The sequence below is a fragment of the Limanda limanda genome, chromosome 22 (assembly GCF_963576545.1).
Source record: "Limanda limanda chromosome 22, fLimLim1.1, whole genome shotgun sequence".
NCBI lineage: Eukaryota > Metazoa > Chordata > Actinopteri > Pleuronectiformes > Pleuronectidae > Limanda > Limanda limanda.
The window spans coordinates 16964078-16988945 of record NC_083657.1 but is presented as its reverse complement, the minus strand read 5'-3'; the positions used below and the strand labels follow the sequence as shown (position 1 = coordinate 16988945).

The window sequence follows — 24868 nt, the reverse complement described above, 5'->3', positions numbered from 1 at the left end:
AAATATTTTATGGTGTAAAAAAATGAATCTAGCTTTTTTGAGCGACCTAACATTATATAATTGTTTATTTTCAGGATGAAGTACCTCTCACAGCTCCTTCCGCTTCCCCTAAACCGATCAACCTCGACGAGTGCATCCTATGCCAGAAGAAGAAGAAATCTGAGTACCTCTCTAGTGGTGAAATTGGCTGGGGTGTTATTGTTTCGCTTGCCAAACAAACAAAGATCTATGATACTCGAACTGCTAGGGTTCTTCAACTGACAGTGCAAGAGCAAGATATCATAAAATACCACACCAAATCCTGCTACAGAACATTTCAAAGGGATATGGCTAAGGCTGATCACACAACCCAACCATTAGATTAATCTGAGTCATCTCAGCAGAGACCTTTTAGTGATCCGACTGAGCGACGAAGCGGAAGATTTAAGAACAGTGCAATTACAAATGTATGTATCTTTTGTGGTTCAGATTGCAAAACAGTTAAACAGACGAAATACTCAAATTGAGGTTGGAGGGGCACAAACTGTGTCCTGTCAGAAATGTAGCCTTACACGAAGAAGAGACAAATGATAATGTCAAAGTACAGACTATGTTTGATGCGAGGAATATGTAGTTAAAACAAAAATCGAATATGAACTCCAAAATATTTTAACAATAATACATCTGGATCTCAAAGGCCTAATGTTAAACTCAGAGTCACATAGTCACTGGTTAAAATGCTAGATCAACATTCATTGTCTCTAAACTATTCAAAAATATAATGTAGTATTAAACGCTGAAATACTTGAATCAATAGCCGAATTTTTTACCCTCAAACCTGGTCGCCTTGCACCGCCCACAATCCTCATGATTGACAGCTGTCTGTCACCACCTGTCCCCTCCTATCCTTTGTATTAAAGTCCCGGTTCCCCCTCGGTCCCCAGTCTGTTTCCTCCACCTGATACCCCCAATTCCTCATACACTGGGATGGATTGCATTACTTATGGTAAGACGATACTTCATCTGCTCAGCGTTTAAGTGTCAGTGACTTAAATCAGCTGTTTGTTGCTATTCATTTCAAAATGTCTTGTATTTGTTGTTTCAAATTGTTCATTGTTCAGTAAATACTGAAACCGACAAAAGGTGTAGTTGATGTTATTGTCAAACTTTACTTTTTATATAGTAATTATAACAATTGTCAGTGTATAATCCCTTCACAACATTTCAATAATAGTTGTAAGGATATTTTAAAATGTTTTATATTGAGTGTATCAATTATAACCGAGTTATAGACACAGTGGGAGTGACTGGAGCTTTTCAACATTTCTGAATCAAACCATTAATTAAATAAGGTATACTTTGAACCTTGTGTGGCAAGCCTTTATTTTAAAATTAACCATTTTGTATTTATTAACAGTTAGTAAGCCTGGAACAACTGGTTTCTGACATGAGTGTTTTTAATGCATTTGTCTATAAGGAAAACTCCTGTGGGCAAGTGGATGCTGCTGCTTCTAAAGACTTAATTGGTGCAGTACTGTATTATATATATAGTTCGTAATAACTCGTAATTGATATTAAAATTAAATAATGTTATAATAATATGTTATAATAATATGTTATAATAATTGGATATAATATGATATAATATAATATGATATGATATAATATAATATAATCAATGGCCATCTTGAAAGAGCTTTTTTGTTTTGTGTGAATATATAAGGCACAGAAGAATTTGATTAGGAAGTAATATGTATTTGTCCCTGCTGCCTCTGCTACAACACAATAATTATAATTAATACTTCATATTCCAGGGCAATGAAAAACATATAGTAATATGATAACAACATTTATTATTTTTTATTATGTTTTACTCATCAATCTTTATCTGTTCAGTAGAAATACATTAGACATACTTCACAGAATTTAGCTGTTGACAAATGGATAAATCTGTTAACAACGGCAATCCAGTGTGTTAATCATCTTGTAAAAAATGTATTCATTGTTTATGATACTGCTTGTAAAGATTATAAGCTTTTGTGGAAGTATATACATTTTGTAATAAAAGCATATTGAATACTGTACACATACACTGCTTAGTTATGGTACAAAAAAGGAAAAGAGTCCTCATATGTGTTGATATTTTATTTCTGTCCAAGAGCTGGACACCCTGGACGTCCCTCCTCTCACCCCGACCAGCAAGGAGGTCCTCAGCCAGGCAGTGAAGGCCAGTTTCGCTGGATTCACCCAGGAGAGAATCACCCGTCACTTTCCACAGGGTACAGAGGAGTTGATCTGATGAAGATTCAATACCTTCAGAGCTGTAGATTGATACGTTTGTACATATGTTTAGATCCTTCCCTGTGGTCTGAGTGGGAGGTGAACCACTGGCTGGACTGGTGCCAGGCTGAGTTCGGACTCCACTGCCTGGGCTCAGACCTGCGAGGCTTGCAGGGCAGTGAGCTGTGTGGTCTGGACCGAGATGATTTCCAGAGCTTAACGTCCGACTGCACCGCAGGGGAGATCCTGTGGGAACATCTGGAGACCATGAGGAGAGGTAAATCCAATGTTCAACCAAAATGTGATGTTTTCAAGATGACTTGCCTGGCAATTAATTTGTTCATTAAAATAGCAGAAGTCAAATTAAGTTAAATAGTGGGTTAAGGTTAGTTTTAGTAAGTAATATTATACTTTGTCAAATTTTCCAAAGAAAGTAAGATGGACCATTCTCAGTCTTGGAGTTTTACATCTGGTATTGATAGGCCTGTGGATCTGTATTGATGTTTTTTTTTAATGTATATTTATCCTGTATTGATATTCTTTTCAAATATAACATTATTTACTACATCATAATATACTCTGGAGCATTAATGGAGAGGTGTATACATGTATTTATACATAAAAGAAAAAGTCTGACAGAGATGAAGGGAGCAGCAATGGAATTCTGGGAGCGCAGTGTTCTACTGGGGTGATATGGTTCTATGAGCTCTTTAAGGTATGATGTTGCCATATTATTAAGGGCCTTTTAGGTGAAGAGCAGAATTTTAAATTCTATTGTAGATTTATCAGGAAGCCAGTGTAGTGAAGCTACAACAGGAGAAATGTGGTCTCTTTTCCTGGTTCGTGTTGGTATTTGTGCTGCAGCATTTTGTACAAGCTGCAGATAAACCCTTTATCTGAAGCCTTGAGAATGTTATTTGTGACTTTAGCCAAAGCTGTCTCTTTGCTGTGATGAGCTCTGAACCATATACATTATGGTTCTGAAGAAAATGACACGGCTGCACAGGTAGCAACAACCTTCTCAAGGATTTCAAAAAGAAAGGGGAGGTTAGATATCCGTCTGTATTTGGCTAAAACCTTTTGGGTTCATGGTGGGATTTTTGAGAAGAGGTTTAATTATTTGGTTTGGGATTAATCAATGATTTAAATTAGAAATTGCTGTGACTCCCCCTCCTCAGCCAGAGCCATGTTGAATCTGATTCTATTCATATGATTGTATGATTATCAAAAGGACTAGATTAATTTAGATTAACATATATTTCAGGATGCAGCCAGGTCTCAGTGAGACAGTAAGAGATTAATTAATTTACTAAAACATGACAAGACAGATGTACATGTCCAAGCAGTCCAGTATATCTGTTGTGCATGGTGATATATGTGACTTGTGTGATATAGATTTATAATTTATATAATTTATATAATTCATGAAAAGATGATGATTGCTTATTTTTCCTTATCGTACTGGTTAGTCATTATGTGAACATATAGTGTATATGTACATACATTTGTGAACAGAGGTACTTATTATTATTATTATTATTAAGTAAGTCCTTGTTTTTTATGTAATTGTGTATACATAAGGACATAATAATAATAAAACAATGCAACTGAATACATGTTTTTATCTGAACTTATTCTGCAGAGAATGAATATGACTTCAGCTCTTTCTCACCCATCTGCACAATACCATCTTACTACCAGCTTCGATTCAACAAAGGTAACAATCATGTGTTATTACCGCTATTAAAGTTAATCACTATATTGTTAATCATTGTAATAAGAGTAATGATAAAATAATAACTAAATAACAGTTTACAAGTTGATGATCTTGTTATTGTTGTCACTCAGATGAGTTTCAGGAGCTTTCAGACACACACGGTTACCATATTCAGTATGATGCCTCTGAGAGGACAGAGCTCCACACTCTGGACTCTGTTGCTGCACAACATCAAGACTGTCACCTGTACAAATCACTGGATCCCAGCAGGAGCATGGAGGCAGGAGGCTCTCCCTCTCTGCATCAGGACCCAGGAGGAAATGGAGGTAAGGGGGTCAAGTGTGGTCCTAGAGACACCTTCTGTAGTGGGAATGATCACAGAGGAGGTTGTGAGTCCGTTATCATCTGTCTATGTGTTTGTGTGTCTCTGTGTGTGTGTCTGTCTGTCTGTGTTTGTGTGTCTGTCGGTGTGTCTGTTTGTCTATCTGTCTCAACATCTACAGGTGTGTCATTGAAGTCAAAATACAGGCCGGTTTCAAGATGGATGAGTTCCAACCCATGAGTTCTGAGCACTGATGTAATAATGGAGTAAAACTACTAAGTACTCATGGGTCAGAACAACAACAACACAACAAAATCATCATTGTCAAGACTAGAGGCTCAATTCTTTATTCTAATTTGTTTTCAAAATTGTTTACAGCCTTATCGACCACTATACGCACACCACCTTTTTCCAAGACGCACCATTCATATTTGGCGCAGCTTTGGCTCAGGCTATAGAGCGGGCCGACCACTAACTAGAAGGTTGGTGATTCAATCCCAGTCTCCCCATTCCATATGCTGAAGTTTCCTTGGACCCCAAATTGCCCCTGGTGGCTGTTCCGGCGGTGTGTGAGTGAGACGGCGCTTCAGTGCATCTATGGAAGGAACTGGAAAAGCCCCATATAACTACAGAAACCTGCATACTATACACTGCCAGAACAGCCATCAGGGACAATTTGGACACTTTGGATTTGAACCACCGACCTTCTGGTTAGTGGACGACCCTCTCCAGCTCCAGAACCATATAGCTGCTCACACTAAACACTTACAAACTCTGATGTTCAAAATGTGTGTAATTGTAGTAGATTGTACCCAACCACCACAGTTGCCACAAGCTTCCCACCTGCTCGTCTTACAAACTGCTTTAGTCCTGTTCTCTCCTGTATTTGTAGAGACAGACTCCGAGGTGGAGATCGGTCAAAGTGACGATTCTGAAATTGTGGACGCTCTGTTTTGGACCACTCCACTCCAGGATATGGACCCGGTCCTGGGAGAGACCATGTCTGAAGATGTCTTCACTTTACCACAGACACACAGGAGCTTCAAGGACTATGTTGGCAACAAAATCGACCTGGGCAGGGCTGTGATACCAGCAGCCGTCCTCGCTGGTTACACTGGTGAATACTGATGGATATCATAGATAGCTAGATACAGACCATTTAATAGATCAAAGTTTTTTGTATCTTGTATAGATTGAGAGTCAGTTAGAGATATGTCCAGCCGTTGCTGATGCTGATTCTTTCCAATTGTGTTTGAACAGGAAGTGGCCCCATTCAGCTGTGGCAGTTCCTGCTGGAGCTTCTGACAGACCGAAGCTGTCAGTCATGTATCAGCTGGACAGGAGACGGGTGGGAGTTCAAGCTGACGGACCCTGATGAGGTAGCTGCACGATGCCTGTGGGTTCACTTCAAGACTTGGGGAAATACAGTAGTTACATATGCTTGTTTTCATGGTCCAATGAGGTCAATATCAGGTTCAGGTAAATGTATGATTTATTTAGTTGTGCTTAGCAGGACAGTTTTCACAAAAGTTAAAACATTAGCAGGCATTCCCGCATCTCCAAACACAGAATATTTGTTTATCTAAACTTTATACTCCAGGGTATACTGTACTCCCTAGGAATCTATTTGGTAAATGGTATATATAGCAGGGATGAAGTGATCATTATATGCATCCATCAATACATACTGACATTTTTATTTCAGGATCACAACATTCATAATTATGTTCATTGGATTGTGTAGTTGTGCCTTAGGATATTTTGAGTTTCCCTCTTGTTGTTTTATTGTGTTAAACAGTTGCTCTGTCTCCAGGTGGCGCTGCTCTGGGGCCGGAGGAAGAACAAACCCAAGATGAACTATGAGAAGCTAAGTCGCGGTCTGCGCTACTACTACGACAAACACATCATACGCAAGACGGCGGGTAAGCGCTACGTCTACCGCTTTGTCTGCAACCTGCAAGGCCTGCTGGGATACGAGCCTGGAGAGTTGCACGCCATGTTGGACATTGGTAGCAAGAGTCACTGATGACTCAATAAACACTGGGAGGATGAAGCAGAGAGACACTTTCTTTACAAATATGGAATCCTTTGATTTCCATCTGTATTCACTTGGTGTAAATCACCCTGAGGCCTGCTGGACACACACTAGGTTCATGTACATGTGTGGGAGGATGCTGAGGTTGTCGGCTAAGCTTAGTTATTAACATTAACAGATGACATGTAGCACTTTATCTCGATTTCACTGTGTCAAACAATAAAACAAACATCAAAGTAATTTGTGCAATTTGTTTTTATATAAATAACTTTAAAAAAACAATAAAAAATAACGTGAGGTTTATGAATATCATGAATATCATAATATCATATATTCATTTAAAAACTTACTTTAAAGTTGCATTTTTTGACATTTGCACCAATTTCAGAGGGAATCATTCATAAAATCATATTTAAAGAATTGATATCTATGCGTGTGTGTGTAATTTGATGTGACTTGAATATATTGGGCCTATTCAGTGCCTTTTAGTCCCAATTAAGCAAAACTCCGTGATGACAAACATCTAAGGGAAATATTTTGGAAATGATGGACATGTATTACAACTCCATAGTTCTATCCGTCATGATGATCACCAGGTAAACAGAAGAAACAGGCTCATGTTTCACAGTAATCTAACAGGAATGAATAACTCAATACTCATTGAGTTGTGTCAAACAGCTGAGCCACATTCAAACGTGCATTTTCTCTCTGCAGTGTTACTTTCAACCTGAACACAACCTGCGTAATCATGCGGACGGTGCAAGGCAACATATCATACACCAAGGGGTTAAGAAACTGCTCTTTGACCTGTGAGGGTTGCTGGTTTGAATCTCTGTGAAAAACATCAATGTTGTAAATACTGTTATTTACAGTGTATCTAGCTAAGCCCTATGAGACACATGAAATTTGATTGAAAATAGGTAAATATGAGAGGGGTATTAAAGGCCAAATCCACCTCGGTGAGCAAGCTGAATATGATAGCTGTGTCCAGTGGGAATCCTCCACAGACATGAGTTCCCCCCCAGTGATAAGCTAACCACCAGGATCATCTGGTGAAGGTTCCTGTGTGGACGCAGAGATATAGCATGAGAGCGTCTCTGCCAGGAGCCGCTTCTACAGGGATCAGCTGCTGCTCGGACTAATGGAACCTTATTGATGTATTCACGCTTGCTGAGTCAACCCCTCTCTGGCTTTTCGCTCCACTTCCTATGTGAGGTAGGTGTGTGGGAGACTGGAATAACCAGCTCCTGCAGAGGGATCAAGCGGACTGATTTAACACCTCAGATCCCACACAAGGCGTGTTTGATTTATTACCTCATCCAGCAGGGGATCCATTTCTGCTCCTGTGGATTGAAGAATGATTCCTTTCAGTTTGACCCGCAGTGTGTCTTCAGAGCTTGATTATTCCGCTGTAAATACACGTGCAACTGAAATATACCACTGAGGTTGACCAGAAATTGAATATACTCTATGATAAATTATTTAACGATAGACAGAGAATGGAAATTATTCATGGTTTCTGATGGCAATGACTGTGGACATTCAATTTATTTATTTTTTTATTTACATCTTATGTATTCATTTCCAACCCTGTTAGAAAGGTTTCGGAGTCTTAATTCACTATTTTGGTCCAGAATAGAAGATGGGATCCGTCTGAATAAAAAGCAACATTAAAACATCTAGGACTTTAAGTTTAAAATGATGTTTGAGTTCTTCCTCCACCACTGATAAAACAAAAAGGTATTGAAAGTGTGCAGCGATATAATAGACATAACAAAATAAAACCTGCGAATAAAGTAAAAGCATGTATTGATTTAAAAAAGAGGAGAGAAGAATAAACGATTATATGTCATACATATTTTTTTTGGTGAATATTTTGGTCTCTTCTTTAATCAAAACATGAAATTGAGATGAGGGGTCTCTCTGTGACAGTGCTCTTACACATATGAAATGTGAATTTTGAAAATACCTTCATTTGGAAAAAATAACCAGTAACTACAGAAATCAAATAAAAGTGGTGGAGTACAGAGATAAATAATCCTCTTTGAGTTGTATTGAAATAGCATGAATTTGAATCACAAGTAAAATACAGGAGCCGTTAAACTATACTTGAGTGACGCACTTACAGTAAATGTACTCAATTATGTTCCAGCACTAGATTATAGTGATGATAAGAGGGGGGTTGCTTCTCAGGGGTGCACTAGTGATCTCTTATCTTCATTACTTGAAATATGCGTAAATATGCAGCTACCGTGTTGCTGAAAATGTTGAAGGATTGAAGAGACGAACATGTTTTGCAGCATCAAATGCTACTGATTACACATATTGATTATAACCTATGGTTGGAAAAATGACAGATCCAAGACCCTGTAAGAATCGAAGCTACTCAGAAAAGAGAATCTTGGGGTATAATGTCTGTTCATGACTCAGTTGTGTTTCTGCTTTAATCCCCAACACACACACACACACACACACACACACACACACACACACACACACACACACACACACACACACACACACACACACACACACACACACACACACACACACACACACACACACACACACACACACACACACACACACACACACACACACACACACACACACACTCTTCCCCCATGTCGGCTCTTCCATTAGCAGGCCATGGGAGTGGAAGTGGTGGAAGTAATCCTCACACACTCAGTGTTCTCACTCTGGCCCTCTCACCTGCTCACTGGCGGGTAAAAGAACATCAGCATTCAGCCACCTCGTATCATTTCATGCCGTAAATCCGGGGATGTAAATGATATGTTGAAACCTGAACGTATAGCCTATGTGCAACTTAAGTTCAAAAAGGTTTTCACCTAAGCCACGTTCCATCTTAGGGTTCCATAAACTCCATTAACTGATAAAGACTGAGATGTGGTTGAATGGTTCTGAGTAAAGAGTTCCATGTCAAACGTGTGGTCAGTATTATTGATCTGAAATTCCATTTTCTGCAGCCTCATCTTGGGTTTGGTGGTAGTGACACCAAGTTAAGGAAAGTAGTCCAGACGGCCCAGCAATGTTTTCCAGCTCCTCCTAGGGCACCCTGAGGCGCTTCAGGCCAGATGAGACTTATAATCTTGGTCTGACCTAGGACCCCCTGCCAGTTGGACGTATTAATTAAACAATAGTGACAACACGCTGTTCACAATCCAAAGCCCCACTGAGTGGTTTCCACTTCTATTCACTTCACCTCAGTTCAGCTGGAATTAATGGTTTAGTCCCCGAAATAAGACTCAGACGGTAAACACACTTAATACACACTCATGCTCAGTTGCACGCCTAATGATGTGTCAAGTGTAGGAGGAAAACATGAGGAGGAATTATTGACACTCTCTCTCACACACACACACACACACACACACACACACACTGAGCTGATGGGTAAAACACAGTTTGGGGCAGGATGTTCTCATTAAGGATGGATACTACCATAACCAATCCCCCACTCCTCTAATCTTCTTCATTTGGCTGAGACTGACCGGGCGCTAAACGCAGCAGGCTCGGATAACTGACGAGTGTCAAACCCAAACCTCCTGTAGATCCAACCGTGTGATGTGATCCCTAAATCTAATTAAATTTTATGTAAATTTGTAACTTAAATCCCAGAGAATATCAAAAAGGTTTGTTTCTTGTGACACTACAATGATGTTTATCTTGGAATATTTATATGTTTTTCCCTAATGGACGAAAGATATTCCTCTCTTCAATCTTCAATGAAAGTTAAATGAAAGAAACTGCTTTAGGATGACTGGTTTAAAACTCTGGATTAGGCTTCTTATCAACAAAACTATATTTTATAGAAGCACAAGAAGGAGATCAAAATGAACAAATTCAGGCAAAAGTTGAAAATTCATTGGAAATGCCATTGACAAGGTATCCACAATAGATACGTACGTTCAAATATTAATTATAAATTTGGTATTTTAACTACTTTATTACACACACAATTGGATTTAGTACAACAGGGTACAGGCTGTGCTCCACAGTCATGATCTGTATCATAAATGGATTAATCCTATTTATACATGGCCTATTATTTGCATATTATTGACCTGTTTGTATGTTGTTTGAAACTGCCTTAGGTAGTTCGTTTAGTTAAAGCAGTTAGGTTTAAACCCTGCTACTGCCCCCTAGAGACTGACAGTGATAACTCAAGTATATATTTGCAGGATGGATGGATGGATGGATGGATAGATGGGATGCTGTCGCTCAGGGGGAGAGCGGTAATCCTCTTACTGGGTCGGCGGTTCGATCACAGTCTTCCCGATTCCGCATGCTGAAGGCGCATGTTCTTATAGAGAAAGTGCTGCACATGGATGCTTTAAGAGCCATTTTATTATTGTTTTGTTCTTCCTCCCACCACTCGGGGGAGTAGTGCCGCTGTCAGCCAGGCAAGAGGTGTATATAATCAGTGGGGTTATTTGAGACAGGTATTGGCTGAAAGTAAGGAGCAAACAGTTCTTGACCGTGTGGGATTGGATGCAAAAGAAAAAGTTTGATTTGTTTGTACATGTTTTCGGAAAATACATTTATCACGAGAAAAAAGTGGTTCTGCTCTCTTGTTTGGAAACTGGACACTTTTTACAATTTTCGACACGTCAACAACAACCGCAGTGGCTTCGTTTGACTGGCAAAGGGGTCACTACAGATGCATAACGTGAATGTCTGTGTGGATGGCAAAAACTGCACTGTAAAGCGCTGGTCATCAAGTCTAGAAGAGGGATATATAAACACAGGCCATTTACCATAGATAGAAAGGTAATACAGGCAGAAAACAACTGAGGTGCCAACATTTTTTTTCTATAACAATAAAAGATATTTTATTTTCCAGATTCTCTAGAAAAAAACAAAAACAGACAATATGTCACATCAAAGTCTTTTATTGCAGAACTTTCCATTTGATTGAAATCCACATTAAAGAATCACAGAAGATGAAAGAGAGTTCTCATCTGTCTTTTCTTCATATAAGAACCTAAGGCCTGTTTATAGTGGACATTATAAACTGATGTGAGGGTGATAGTGTGTGTGTGTTTGTGTGTGTGTATGTGTGTCATTGGGACTTCTGTTTCTCCCACTGTTCTGGTGTGAGGGTCTTCTGTTCAAAAGCGTGGATCTCTTTTAGCTCCTCTGCTAGGCACGTGTTCACCATCCTGTCAACACATGACGCACACAACTGGAGTTCATTCATGTGCAGCTGTGTGTTTCTTGCATGTTGTAAAATGTGCAGTAGCTCTATACTACTGTAACTTTTTTAACGTTCCACCCAGCTTTATTCCAATATGACATTTACCCATGATACAGTATTTTGCACCACAGGAGGTACATGAGATGGAAGTAAAGGAAATGATATGAAGAATTTTTTGTTCCCTCACATCATCGATGACTCCGAACTGAATTAGTTTCAATCATGAACAGAAATGCACACGTCCAATCAGTACTGACACCAATATTAAGCCTTTTATATGATTCAAGAAGCCATGATCTGATGTTTAAAACGATTTCATTCTATAGACTTTATGTTGGCCTTTTCAAGTGTCGTCAATCTAATTTATTAGTTGCATGTTACATTTATCACATCTTCCCTTTGTAGATACACACCAACCATTGCTGAATATGATAAGTATCTTCATATTTCCCTGATGCCACACGTTTACCCCTTTTCGATCAAGGTAAACCTGCTGCTAATGCTGGGCTGGTTCAGTGTTGGTTCAATTGGTGGCTTTTAAGAACCATTTGGCTTTTCCAGGGTTTGGAGCCACCATAGAGCCATGTCAGGGCATCACTGCATACGTCACTCATACTCAAATGTCTCTGATTTCCCAGCAACACTTACTATTGTTTGTAAGCAGTTCTTTCTTCCAGACCAACCAAGTGTTGCTGCCAGAGTCAACCCAGTTTTTCGGGCAGAGAGCCAGTTCTCTGGCTGTCGAACACAAAGAACTAGCTTGGATGAACCAGCTCTGAACCAGCCCTTGATCTGCCTTGATGGAAAGGGGGCCCTATTTTGGTCAAACTGAACGTATTATGTTCTCCCTGTGATATTTGGATTGTGACAGAGAGTGCACATACAGTATATCCGCACAGAGCCGGGTGTACACTCTTAGGTAATGTTGTGATGCAGAGCAATAAATATCACTTGGCATCAGGATCGCATGGTGTCTGTGACTATTCGTGATGACGTGCAGGGCTCCTGTAACAACCCTGCACAGATACTATGTCATGTAGTACAGATGTTATATAATCACAATAATATGTATATTACAATAAGCTACAGTGACACAAATCTATTCTCTGTCACCTTATAAGAACATTATTCAAACCTGATAACCCTTCAACCCCCCTGTTCCTTTGAATGAGAGTGATACCTGTGTCTCTGTAACAGTGGTTTGCCCTCGAACTGGGATGACACCACCAGGGCTTTGAAGCTGGCTGCACATCTGTTCGGTGATGTATCCTCCACATCCTGGTAAATGTTAACAGATTTACAGTTAGCTCAGTCGGACATTGTTTTCACATGACACAGGAACTGTCACTACACTGTAACAACCCGGAACTGCTAATGTTCTGCCATGTTTGAATGGATGGTGGGGGAGGTTGGGTGGTGATGGGGCTATTTACCCATTAATACTAGTAATAGTGTAAGTGATATTATTAGTAGTATTTTTATTATTATCATCATTATTAGTAGTAGAGGTGGGCTTTATGTCCAAAATTATATCAAGAGTAAAATTTCATATCAGTTCAAAGTGATAATTATCAGGATAAATGTTAAATTATCATTTCCTCTAAGTTTAAAAACTGATCCTTGCTCCTGAGTGAACGTCAGAAGTTTTAAACTCCTTCTTTATGAGCAGAAAATGACAAACATTTGATATTAAGTTTAGGATTTTACAAATCAACTAGTTTTATATCTCCTCACTGTACTTGCATGATGTATACGCAGTACATGTATATATATTGAGCATTTCTTATATTGCTATTGATGAAAATGATATTGCAATCACTATTGATGTTGTTTTATTAACCATCCCTTATTAATACCATCATTAAACTACTATCTGTCCAAGGTTAACCCTGCCTTTCGAAGGGCGTGCAGCTCCAACCGCCCAGTGACCTTCAAATTATAAGAGGTATTAAGGAGAGATGGATAATATAACTATGTTATTATAATCTTCATTATTATTATTACTGCAGATCTCACGTAATACTTACATCATAGAAAATGCACAAAATCGCAATAATTATGACCATTTTATCCAAGTTTGTTTTCACATGTGGCACATGTTATGTTCGTCACACTATTATCTGTTGTTGTTTCTTGTTATGTTCTGGCAAATTTCTGACATCAGAGGCATGTTTCAGTCCCTGGTGTATCTGTGAAGTCACTACTGTTTGGTTTCTGCAGCAACAGAAACAGGAACATCTGCCAACACGTGAGCTTTGGAAGATGATACAACCAGTGGTTGTTTGTCAGCTGGGAAAACTGTCCAGTGATAATGGATCAACAGCCACGATCATTACATCTGAGGTGCTGAGCAGCTGCATCTCACTGGCAGCTGGCTGTAGCATATTTAGGTGACACCGGAAGTGGTGGCCGAAACAATTACAGACAGGCCTCAAGGCACGTGAGGCAGAAGCAGGAGGGGCCATGTAGACTGGTAAATTAACTTTGAGTCCAGTGGCTCCAGGTACGAAATATTAACAACACATCTACGTTACACCGCACATGTACCCTTACGCAATGTGGACTCTGCTCACTTACAACACAAATACAAACATGCAACACAAATGATAGTGAGAAACGTACCACGTGCACTGCCGCGAGCTCCTTGGTTAGTTTGTCCCGGATGTGATCAACTGTTACAGCCATGTCTGCGAGAAGAAATACCGTGACGTTAACAGTGCATCATCAGATCGTTCCAACAGATGCGGACAACTCATTGATTTTAGTCTACAGAGGTAAACAGACTGACACCGGAAGTGCTACAGTATTCTTCACGTTTCAGATTTTGTAATATTTTTTTTAAACGCTGCTACAGCTCACGTTTTAATCTGAGTATTCGTTATTATTACCAGCTTTTGTATATTGGAAGATCTCCTGATTTCAGTCAGCGTGCATGAAGAGGTGGGCGTTTGTCACTGACATCATGACCGACTGAAGAAATGTCCAATTGCTTTGCGGCAGGAAAAACTCTGGCCAATCAGGGGCAGCCTGTCTGTTTTAAAGTAGCGAATCATAATATTAGGGGTCCTTACAGACTAATGAACAAAATGTTCCACAGATTCATGTAAAAAAAGAAAAAACGGGTTTCACGTAAAGTCACCTTAATTTATTAGTATTAATCAGTGTTAAGATATGATGTGAGGTATTATTTTGCCTCGGAAAGGGACACATTCAGTCATTTGAAAATATAATAAAGCAGGCAGCGTTATGGGCTACTACAGTGGACACTGTTTACATGCAGGCAGGAGTTATATCATGGCCGTCTCTTAGTGGAAATATGTAACGCTTTATTGTCTGTGCTCGAGCATAAAGTCGAAAAAGAATAGCGATGAGAACGGCAGCATTTCCACAGTTAAACCGGGTGGTATCTTATAATGATTTTACAGGTCGTATGTTGATTTATGGCTGTTCTAGCCAAGCTAACTTAGCCAACTACCAAGCGGCAGTTTAATAACAACTATTACACTCATCGCCTTGTACAATGGTGGTGGAGGTAGAAAGCTTCTTCGGGGTCTACATGCTTTACTGCACGAACCCTAAATTCAAAGGTCGCATCTACATCGGCTTCACTGTGAACCCGGAGCGGCGGATCGGACAGCACAACGCCGGGCGGCACAAAGGTGGAGCGAAGAGGACCAGTGGCAGGGGACCATGGTGAGAGCTGCTCCCATCCCCCCCCCCCCCCCCCCCGATCGCCACCACATCACGGACAGTGTGGAACCACTCAACCACTGCTGTTCTCTGTGTCCCCTTGTTTCAGGGAGATGGTCCTCATCATACACGGCTTTCCCTCTGACATCGCTGCCCTGAGGGTTAGTATCTGATCTATAATAATAACAACAACTCTGTTATACAAATACAGAAGGAAGCACATTAGTACTGGTAATGATGGTAATGGAGGTAAAATTAGCTCATTTAAGAGCTAATTTAAAAGAAGACACTGTCTCAGACAACTTTACTTCCTGAAGTAATTCGTAGCAGAGCCTTGATGGCCCTGAAAACATGTGATGTGATAATGTCTCTTACTTATAGTTAAAAGCAGAGTTGATGAAGTTTCTGACTAAGACAAAAGAAAAGGCTGTTTGAGGAGTCAAGGTGTGAAGTAATAAAAGCATTTATGAATGTTCCTGAATCTCTGTGAGGACAAGGGGCAGACAGTTATTGTCAGGGTTATTTATATTTGGCATCGATTGTTTGTGGTCAAGCTGACAAAGTGATAGTGGATTTCTGAAACAAAACATTATTTACTTACAGTTTCATTGTAGTCATTTGCTTAATCAGGATCATATTATCTTAATCTCTCAGTGGGATGTCTGCCGTCTAGAGCTTTCAGTCTGCTTTGTATCTACCAACTGAAACATCACAGTAAATTCCAAATAGCAGCACAGATCTACATGGTGATTCCGATGTGGTGAAAACAGACAGGGATTTTAGTGCCAAGTTCAGACCTGTGGCACAAAAGCTCCTGGAAATAGTAATTGAAACAGTAGTGCATTTAATCTGTCAATTGCGTCTCCTGCATTCTACATTACCAACTGGCCGTAGAGGCTCTACAGGGTTTCCTGTTGTCCAGTTCCCCTGAAATGTCAGGCTGGGTCGGCCCTTTTGGATTTAGGGTTGGATATGATGACTTATCCATGTATGATAAAAAACTCAAACTATCATCATGCTTCATCTGCATCAGTTTGAGTGGGCGTGGCAACACCCCCACTCCTCCAGGCGACTCTCCCATGTCTCCCGGAGCTCCAGAAAGGAGTCGAGTCTGCAGTTCCACTGGCGCGTCCTCTCCAACATGCTGCGGGTGCCGCCGTGGAACAGGCTGCCGCTGACGGCCCGCTGGCTCAAGCAGGAGTACAGGATGGACTTTGAGCCCAGTCTGCAGCCGCCCCTCCATATCCCAATCGCTTTCGGCAGCGTGAGAGCCAAGAAGTCCCAGCAGCAGCAGCAGCCTGTGGCAGAGGAGGAAGTCGTGTCCAGGTGTTTTCTCTGTAAAAGCTCAGTCAAGGTAGTCACCCTTTAGATTTTGGAAAATACCCCTATTTGTAAATGTAAGGTATATAACGGATAAGTTGGCCAGGATGGTGAAACTGCTGATAGCTGTTGGCTATGTGGAAAGAGGAGATGAAAAAATATTAAAAACAGAAATGCCAGCACAAGTTTGAGGTAATGTAGAGAAAGTCAAGTGGATTTTTACACTGTAAAATGTCATGCTCGGTATGTGTCCTTGCTCTCTCTCTCTCTCTCTCTCTCTCTCTCTCTCTCTCTCTCTCTCTCTCTCTCTCTCTCTCTCTCTCTCTCTCTCTCTCTCTCTCTCTCTCTCTCTCTCTCTCTCTCTCCTCCCTCCTTCCTTCTCTGTGTCTTTGAGGAGGGATGTTTTTAAATGATATTGCCTTGCCTCTCTATGATGGCCGGCTTGTCATTCCCCATGCTTTCCCTCATCTTCTGTCATAAAATGTTAGGTTCAGATGTTCATACTTAAAGCGACGGAAGTTTCAAATGATAATGTATAGATCGATGTATGAAGGTCAGCAGCTCTTAAAGTCCCAGAATTAAAATATAGAGCTTGTCCCCTTCCAACTCTGCTATACTACTTAGTCTGCAACTATCATTTTAAAAAATACCAGCTAACCTTCATTCCAGTACAATCAAATCTTGACCGTACATCTTTGCCTCTCGTTGTTCTCAGGTATCAGAAAAGCTAAGCTGTTTCCACCCGTCCTGTGAAATGAGCAGTCATGGGATCTGCCTCGCCAAACATTTCCTGAAGCGTGAACCGTCGCACCTCCTGCCCGTGGAGGGAGACTGTCCAGCGTGTCGTCGCTCGGTGCTGTGGGGGGGCCTCATTCGTCATAAACACGGCTGCCTCAGAGACCTGGAGGAGATCATAGCATCTGCATCCCAAGTAAGTTGTGTTGTCAGTTTTACTCAGTGCTTAATTTGTAAATCACAAGGTGCCGGAACGCAAAGTACATATTACAGCGCAGGGATGACGAGACGGGCACAGGTCCCGGAACGCATACAGAAAACGGTGCTGAAAAAAACTTGCAAATGCCCACTGACAATGCTGTGGGACTTACAAGCCTTAATTTCAAATAATATCCATGGTATACATTTTTTGACAATAATTAACAATTATTTTAGGCTATACTGCACAGCACAGGCAAATGCCCACATCAACACAGGTGGGACTTAAAGTCAGCAATTAATTTCTCAACATAGATCTAATTTGTAAAACATAAAAAATAAAAGTTCAAAGCTTACAATAAATCACATAAATCTTCCATTATTATTATTTAAAGATTGGCACGGCGGCCTATTAATAGACAGTATGCTCATCATATTTAGTCCAAAACACCCCACATCACGACCATGTCCGGATTCTCCTCCTCCTCCCTGTTTCGGGTTTTACTGCGTGTGTCTGTGGCAGTTCTGTGTCCTTTGGCCACCCACGACCTCACGTACGGGACTGGATTGAATTTAGCCAGGGGGAGTCCAACAAGATTTAGGAAGAGTAAAGATGATATGGTGGATTCGAGCAGAGAGGTACGGTTGGGAGTGTAAATTAAGTTCATTTGCGAAAATCCGCGCTCACATTCAGCACTCGCAATAGGAATGCTGTTGACAGCAACAAGTAACTCCATCAGTTCATCGGGGATGTCTTTTCCTCCGAGTCTCTGTGTTTTCTGTAGGCCCGTATGACTGCGCGCGGGTTGGTAATGTTAAAGCGCTGGCACAGCAACTCAACCTCAGTCTCTCCATAAAGCGCACCTGCGTCCTCGGGCCAGTACTGTGCATAAAGCACCTTCAGCTCCTCAATTAACTTGTTATATCCAGTTTTATCAGGCAGCAGGCCTCCTTGAGATAACATACGTTCCTCTAAGTTCTTAGCCACAGTTAGGAAAAACTGCTTCGGGTCGAGTTTTTTGTCACTTGATTTTCCTCCATTCAATGTGACACCATGGAGAGAGTTTTCCTCAATTCCCCTCTGGCTCAGTTCAGTGTAGCGCCCTGGCCGATCCGACATGGCCTCAAGTACCCTGATTTCCCTACAAATTGTCTTGTGTTTATTACAAAACGTCGCATCAGCGGCGGTGTGTCTTTAGCCGCCGCCACCCCCTGCCCTGGACGATGTAGCGAACCTCGTCCGCGGCGGACCTCTTGTCAGGGGGGGGGGGGGCGTGGCGGCGCCGGCCCACACTGCCTTCGCGATTGACATATTGGCCACTTGTAAGAAATCACATTTTTTTTTGGCGTCACAAATTGGATGTGTGTCACACGCCGAAAGCGTGAGAGTTGGCAGCTCTGTTATTAATATTTTTTTCTATACGAGAGGTACCGGATCAGCCCAAATAAGTCCCGGAACATGGGCAGGCCAAAACCAAGAGGTGCCGGATCCTTTTCCGGCATGATCCGGCACAAATTAACCCCTGGTTTTACTGCTCCATATTTTGGCAGATATTATGAACGTGTTAGTATCTCTTTCTTTCCAGTCAGAAGGTTTATCTTATTCCTACGGTTTCTATCTGTACTGTTTATAACAGTTATTTTTAGAATTGACAGAAAAAGCAAACAATGACTGTATACCTTTAAAACAAGGTAAGCTTTACCGTTGCAATTTAATTTAATTACAATGTGCTGTTATTACATTGGCAATTTAATTGGTATTTTAACAGAATGAGCTGCTTGTGCTTTGGCTATAGTGAGCAACAGCTAGCATCCACTGTCATCAAATAGCGTAGGGTTGTGTTTTTCTTATATGGTAAAATGATCTTTATTTCTATTTGCCATTCACACACACATTCCTACAGTGTGTCCATAGGCAGCACCAACTCTATGAGAACAGTACAGATGTCAGGGGGAATGTGGGGTCCAGTATCTTGACCAAGGCATGCAGAATTGGGAAGACTGGGATCAAACAGCTGACTTTCTGGTTAGAGGGCGACCGGCTCTATCCCAATCCCAGCATATTCAATTAAACCTGCATCAACGGAATTGTAAAATAAAAAGCTTCTTGAGTGAGCCACAGCTGTCCTTCTTCAATTATAACATATATAACAATACCACAATACAGATATGTATGTTCATTTTGGTCACTTTAATTTAAGTTCATCTAATACCAAGTGAATGTAGGTTTTATTTGCTAACTTGTTCTTTGAATCTCCACAGAGCCACTGGGCAGATGAACTCCAGCTATGAGACTGAGCCCTGAATGAAGTGCGGTATCAGATAATGACGTGGAGTATGTTAAATGGAATATAATGAATAATAATGGATATCGAGAGGACAGACTGGATCCTTTTTTACGTCAATCAACCTGATCAGGAAGTGTTTTAACTATGTCTATGAGTTTAATGTATTAAATATGTATAAAGTATGAATAAAAAACCTTGTGTGTGTGAAATTAAATAAAACTGTTTTATATACGTACGAAGTGTTAGGTGTACACTACTCATCTGGAACAGTCAGACTGAATGTGATGGATTCACTGTGTTATTAGAAAATACACATCAGCAAGTTATGTAATTACTGAACATTTATTAGGTTAAAAACACCAAACCTCCGAGATAGTAGAAAATGGAAAGGCTGCTGGCAATCAGGCAAAAAACTCTTTGGGACACGACTCTCCTCTGATGGTGATTTAGTGATTAAGCTTTACTTTATTTAACTGTGAATGAGCTTACTCCTGTACGGATGTGAGTACCTGTCACAATTCTGATTTGTTCCAGTAAGTGAAAAACAAAACTGCGCAATCGGCCATTTTCTTTTCAAATCTTATCTCATTGATGCTTTTGGATCAATTTGTAAATTTGTTTTCACAAGAGTAGTGTGCTGTAAATAATAAACAGTAGTATACCGGATAAAATACCAGCTGCGCTTCAAGGTACACAGGGACAGTCTTCTCAAATGCTGAAACCAAATCAGTTTTTTCCCAAAGAAAAGCAGCAACTGCAAACAACTACAGGTTAACTTTTTTATTGTTCACAGTGGTTAATTGAAGTGACAAAGGGAAGTGTGAAGCGTTAATAGGTAGTGATCGTTATGAAGTTACCAACAATCTGAGCACAAGTATTTTTTAAGCAAAGCGTAATGTGAATGATAAACATTAAAATGAAATGTAATTGCCGTCTCCATACAGTTGAATTATTGACCTTCTCTAATCTTCAACAAAAGATATGGTTATTAATAACATGTTCAGTTACTTGTCCCCATTTCTAATGTCATCCAAGGTTTTCACAACATTACAACAACTATAGACTACGACCCTGTTCATATCATACCTGGCATTAACGTGTTTTTTTCATACCACCCGGGGGCACTAGGACAAGCTGTAAACGACACACCGACATATAATCTTATAAAATGATTTGCTTCAGCAAACAGTGGCAGTGGGAGTCCTGCTAGCTCCTGACTTTCTGTTGCTGCTTCCTGCTCCATGATCACCTGCTGCCCTCTGATTGAGTGTCCTCTGGTTGCTCCGGAGCAGACAGTGAACAAGTGGTTTCATCCGATTTTTTAGCTTTCAATAGCTGCGACTTAAAAAAAAGCAAAACAACGAGCCAAAAGGGGCTAAACAGAGGAGGAACTCCACAGCAACACATTTCACATTACACACCATAAATCATGTCGTCCATTGTTATAAAAACATAAAAGGGTTAGTGCAGCTTTGACATAAGCATTAGTGTGTGACTGTGCATCCCTTTTTTAGGCGTTTCCTCACTGTTGGACGGCAGGGGCTTGAACAGTGATCACCGTCTGACAAGGAACAGAAAGGAGGAGACATTTAAAACAGAATGAGCCACTTCTCCAGTAAAATGGTTACTGTTAAATCTTCACTTCTTTTAGACTTCTAGTTTTGTGGGTCCCTAATGTAAATCTCTGTACAATTCCAAACCAAGCTGCTTTGGCCCTGATTTCAGTATTGAACAGGTCTTTTCACCGGTCTTTCTTTTTCATTTGGTATGTTCAGGCGTTATTAGGGAAACCTAGAGGTGCTACTGCATCCCTGGCATGGTGGCAACTCACCATTCTGGGAGCTGGTGCGCAGCAGTTGACCACTTTGCAGCAGTAGGCGGCCAGAGTGACGGAGATGGCAAACAGAGCAGCGTGGATGAGCACGGACTCAGCATAAAAGTGGGAGCGGATATTCTGAAATTGAGACGATGTTTGCAAAGAAAGAAGTCAATAAAGGAGGAAATACCAAGTGTACTTTCATCTGCTTTCAGTCCTTAAAATTGACATATCGTTCTAAACCTATCCAATAATTGTTTTATTGTGGTTTCAATGTTATGTTAATGTATTTTTTTTCCCCACATTCACATTTACATAAAACTTGATAAACACGTGTTAATCTGACAAATAGTGTTTTAAGTAGTTATAGTAATAAACCACCTCAATATTATGGCAGATTTCGCCAATTCGAAGTGTGCTGTTGTCGTAGTAATAGTGCCAGCAGTAGGTGGGTGTGTCGTCCATTTTAATCAGAGAACAGACCACGTTGTACAGGGACGCGCCACTTGCCACAATCTGCATCCCCAGACAGGCTCTCAGCTGAAACACACACACAGCAGCATACAGGGACACGACTTCAAACACAGTTCTCTCTAAAATAACACTTTTTCTCATCTACAGACGAAATGATTGATGGACTTGATGTTTAAATCCTTAAGAATGATAAAGGCAAACAAGTTGAAGCTGCACTAGATGAATTATAACCCTAACAACAGCATTTGAAATGGTCATGTCTGGTTTTAAAATAGGGGCAAGAACACATGTGCATCCCAGCATCACTTTCATCTGCTGGTTGTTGATGATGGTGTAGTTTTGTCCCAGTCTGAGTTTACAGATGTGTCCGCTGTTTACGTGTGTGTTTGTCAGTGTATGTGTGTTTCTGTCGAAAGAGAGTGTGTTTCTGACGGAGGAAGGGACAGAGAATCCTGCAGAGGATTTATTGCCCCGGAGAAGTCCTCACCCCATTTCTCAAGGTCATGTCTGAGAACAGCTCCCTTTTCTTTTTAAGGCAGCTCTTCATTTCCCAACACAAAGAATCTGATTTGTTCTATTATCTTTTCCGAAAAGCAGAAGTTGCCTTGTTACTTCCCCTTCCTGTGCACAGACTACTACTGGTCACCATGTTCCCACCAGCTCACTCACCGTTGGCAGATGGAGGTTCTGTGCTGCGACAGCCACACTCCCGGCTATTAACACCTGTGGAGAGAACAAAACCACACTGTCAAAGAGGCAGGGAATCACATTAAGAGTCTGGGTGAGGGTTATCAATTTGGGGTCAAATAAACTAAAGACAATTGGTACTAAACTGGTTCTTAGTATGAAAAGAAGTAATCAAGCATTATGATGAAAAAAAGGGGAAAATACCCCAAATATGAATATAGAGTTCAAATAATTGGAACATTTTAAATGTTTGAGTAAAAACAGATCGATCAAAACAAAAACCACAGAGTTATGTGTTTCCTTTTTACATATTTATCATCTTTGACATGTTGCCTTGAATTGTTTCATGCCACATAAAAATGAAATAACACGGCAAACAAAAACACGAGGAGGACTGAGCTGCAGCGTGGACCTGTTAATACTAAGTTTGAAATAGAAATGCATTATCTATGCTAAAATGTATAATCAGCGGTCCAATCACAGCCAGCTAGCCTTCAGGAAAGACGTTTTAATGTGGAGGGCTGTCTGTCATGTCTGCTATCAGCTTGTGTCCGCCATGATATCACGCTCATCTGCTTTAATGACTTAACCCGATGCATGCTGGATATTTTGCCTGTGGCGCTGTAGAGAAACTGTAGTTTTATGAGTCAGGAGTTTGTCCTGATTGGTCTTCTCTTGGTCTTTAGTTCAGCAAGTAAAGAAATAATGCTTTTCATAGGTCATATTTTCAACCTTTAAATTGTGTTTCTTTGCACCCTCCTGGGAATATGGTGGCTCCTTCAATCTTTCAATTCAATAAAACTGAATAATCAAAAATCTCTCTAGAAGTGTTTCTCTGGCAATACACCTCAACCCAACAGCCTCATTGCTACACATATGTTATTAAATACTTTAACATGTGAAAAGACTTGAACATGTTTTAGAAGAAAGTATCTCTGAATGAGTGAAGAGAGTATTCAGGTTTTGTCTGACATCTGGAAGACGAGCTTACCAGTAGAGATGAAATGAAGAAGGGGATGTCAATACCGATGTGACTCAGGCCTTTGGCCAGAAACACGGCCACACAAATGATCTGAAACAAACTCAGGCCGATCTGAGTGACCTGAAACCGACACACACACAGAGAAGAGTTCGGGGTAAAGTTACCCGACAACACACACACACACACAAGCAGCCATGTCTCCATAACTTCAGAGGACAAGTCCCCATAATGTGTCTCTGTAAAAATAATGAAAACACGTCATCCCCTGTTGCCAGTAGGGGGCGATATGACATTAACTGAATATTGGCATGTGGATGTCTTTAACATGTGACACTTGGTGAAGATTGGCCAATCAACCATTCATTTTTAATGGTGAAACAGAGGAATTCACCATGCTGCACACGGACAAACTGCTGTCACAGTGAGTGATCATCAATGTCTTCATGTTGACCTAGTTGATGGTGCATGTGATCAACCTGCTATAGGAGAAGCAATTAAACTATGAAAATATGTAATTATCAGTAGGTACAACTATAACTAAGAACTATAAATCTCTCTCTCTCTCTCTCTCTCTCTCTCTCTCTCTCTCTCTCTCTCTCTCTCTCTCTCTCTTTGTGTGTGTCTGTACCCCCAGGGCCTTGGGTTCCGCCTCCAGGTACTTCTGGTTCCTGTGGATGTTCTTCTGGAAGCTGACTTCGACCAGGGGGGTCTGGGCCGGCCCGATGCCGTCCTCTGCCATGGCTGCTTCATCTGAAAAACACATGTCATGTCGTGTGTGTTGTTAGTGAGCAAAACACGGCGAAGGGGAAGAAGAAACAAGGAAGAACATGCACCCGCAGGCGCGTTTTGCAGCGGAAGCTTCTGTCTATCAAGCCGAGCACAACATCTGGATTTCATCACTCCGGACCAACAACAACTCGGGTCCTCACGCGCCCTTTGCTTACCGTTAGCTGAAAACTGTGCGTATTAATAAAGCGGTTTTTTTTGTTTTTTTTTTACCTGCCATGATCGCAGTATCCTCTTCAAGCTCACAAACAGATGTCTTCCCCTTTTTATCCTGGATCTACTGGTCCCTGCCTGAAGTTTTGCAACAGTTTGGACAGTGAGAGTGGTCGAGTCCCGCCCCG

The 24868-nt window shown here is 40.8% G+C and overlaps 3 protein-coding genes across 5 annotated transcripts; 1 reads left to right on the top strand and 2 right to left on the bottom strand.

The window, feature by feature from the left end:
* Positions 1-11230: 11230 nt before the first annotated feature.
* On the bottom strand, positions 11231-15120 carry zgc:112271 (uncharacterized protein LOC553698 homolog). 2 transcript variants are annotated; one of them, XM_061066527.1, is made up of 4 exons: positions 14440-15120; positions 14174-14238; positions 12732-12829; positions 11231-11516 (listed from the first exon to the last, which is right to left on the bottom strand). In XM_061066527.1, the coding sequence occupies exons 2-4, from the start codon at positions 14234-14236 to the stop codon at positions 11417-11419; spliced, it is 261 nt and encodes an 86-aa protein (XP_060922510.1). In that variant the 5' UTR covers positions 14237-14238; positions 14440-15120; the 3' UTR covers positions 11231-11416. The 2 variants fall into 2 exon arrangements, with proteins under 2 accessions (XP_060922510.1, XP_060922511.1); XM_061066528.1 differs by lacking the exon at positions 14440-15120 and having other exon boundaries at positions 14174-14423.
* On the top strand, positions 14164-20709 carry slx1b (SLX1 homolog B, structure-specific endonuclease subunit). 2 transcript variants are annotated; one of them, XM_061066523.1, is made up of 6 exons: positions 14164-14325; positions 15088-15244; positions 15351-15402; positions 16275-16595; positions 17277-17492; positions 19757-20709. In XM_061066523.1, exons 1-6 carry the CDS (start codon positions 14235-14237, stop codon positions 19784-19786), a joined length of 867 nt encoding a protein of 288 aa, XP_060922506.1. In that variant the 5' UTR covers positions 14164-14234; the 3' UTR covers positions 19787-20709. The 2 variants fall into 2 exon arrangements, with proteins under 2 accessions (XP_060922506.1, XP_060922507.1); XM_061066524.1 differs by having other exon boundaries at positions 14253-15244.
* Positions 20548-24868, bottom strand: LOC132996198 (uncharacterized). The gene is made up of 7 exons (XM_061066525.1): positions 24741-24868; positions 24370-24491; positions 23751-23861; positions 22742-22795; positions 21980-22138; positions 21614-21736; positions 20548-21343 (listed from the first exon to the last, which is right to left on the bottom strand). Exons 1-7 carry the CDS (start codon positions 24745-24747, stop codon positions 21305-21307), a joined length of 615 nt encoding a protein of 204 aa, XP_060922508.1. The 5' UTR covers positions 24748-24868; the 3' UTR covers positions 20548-21304.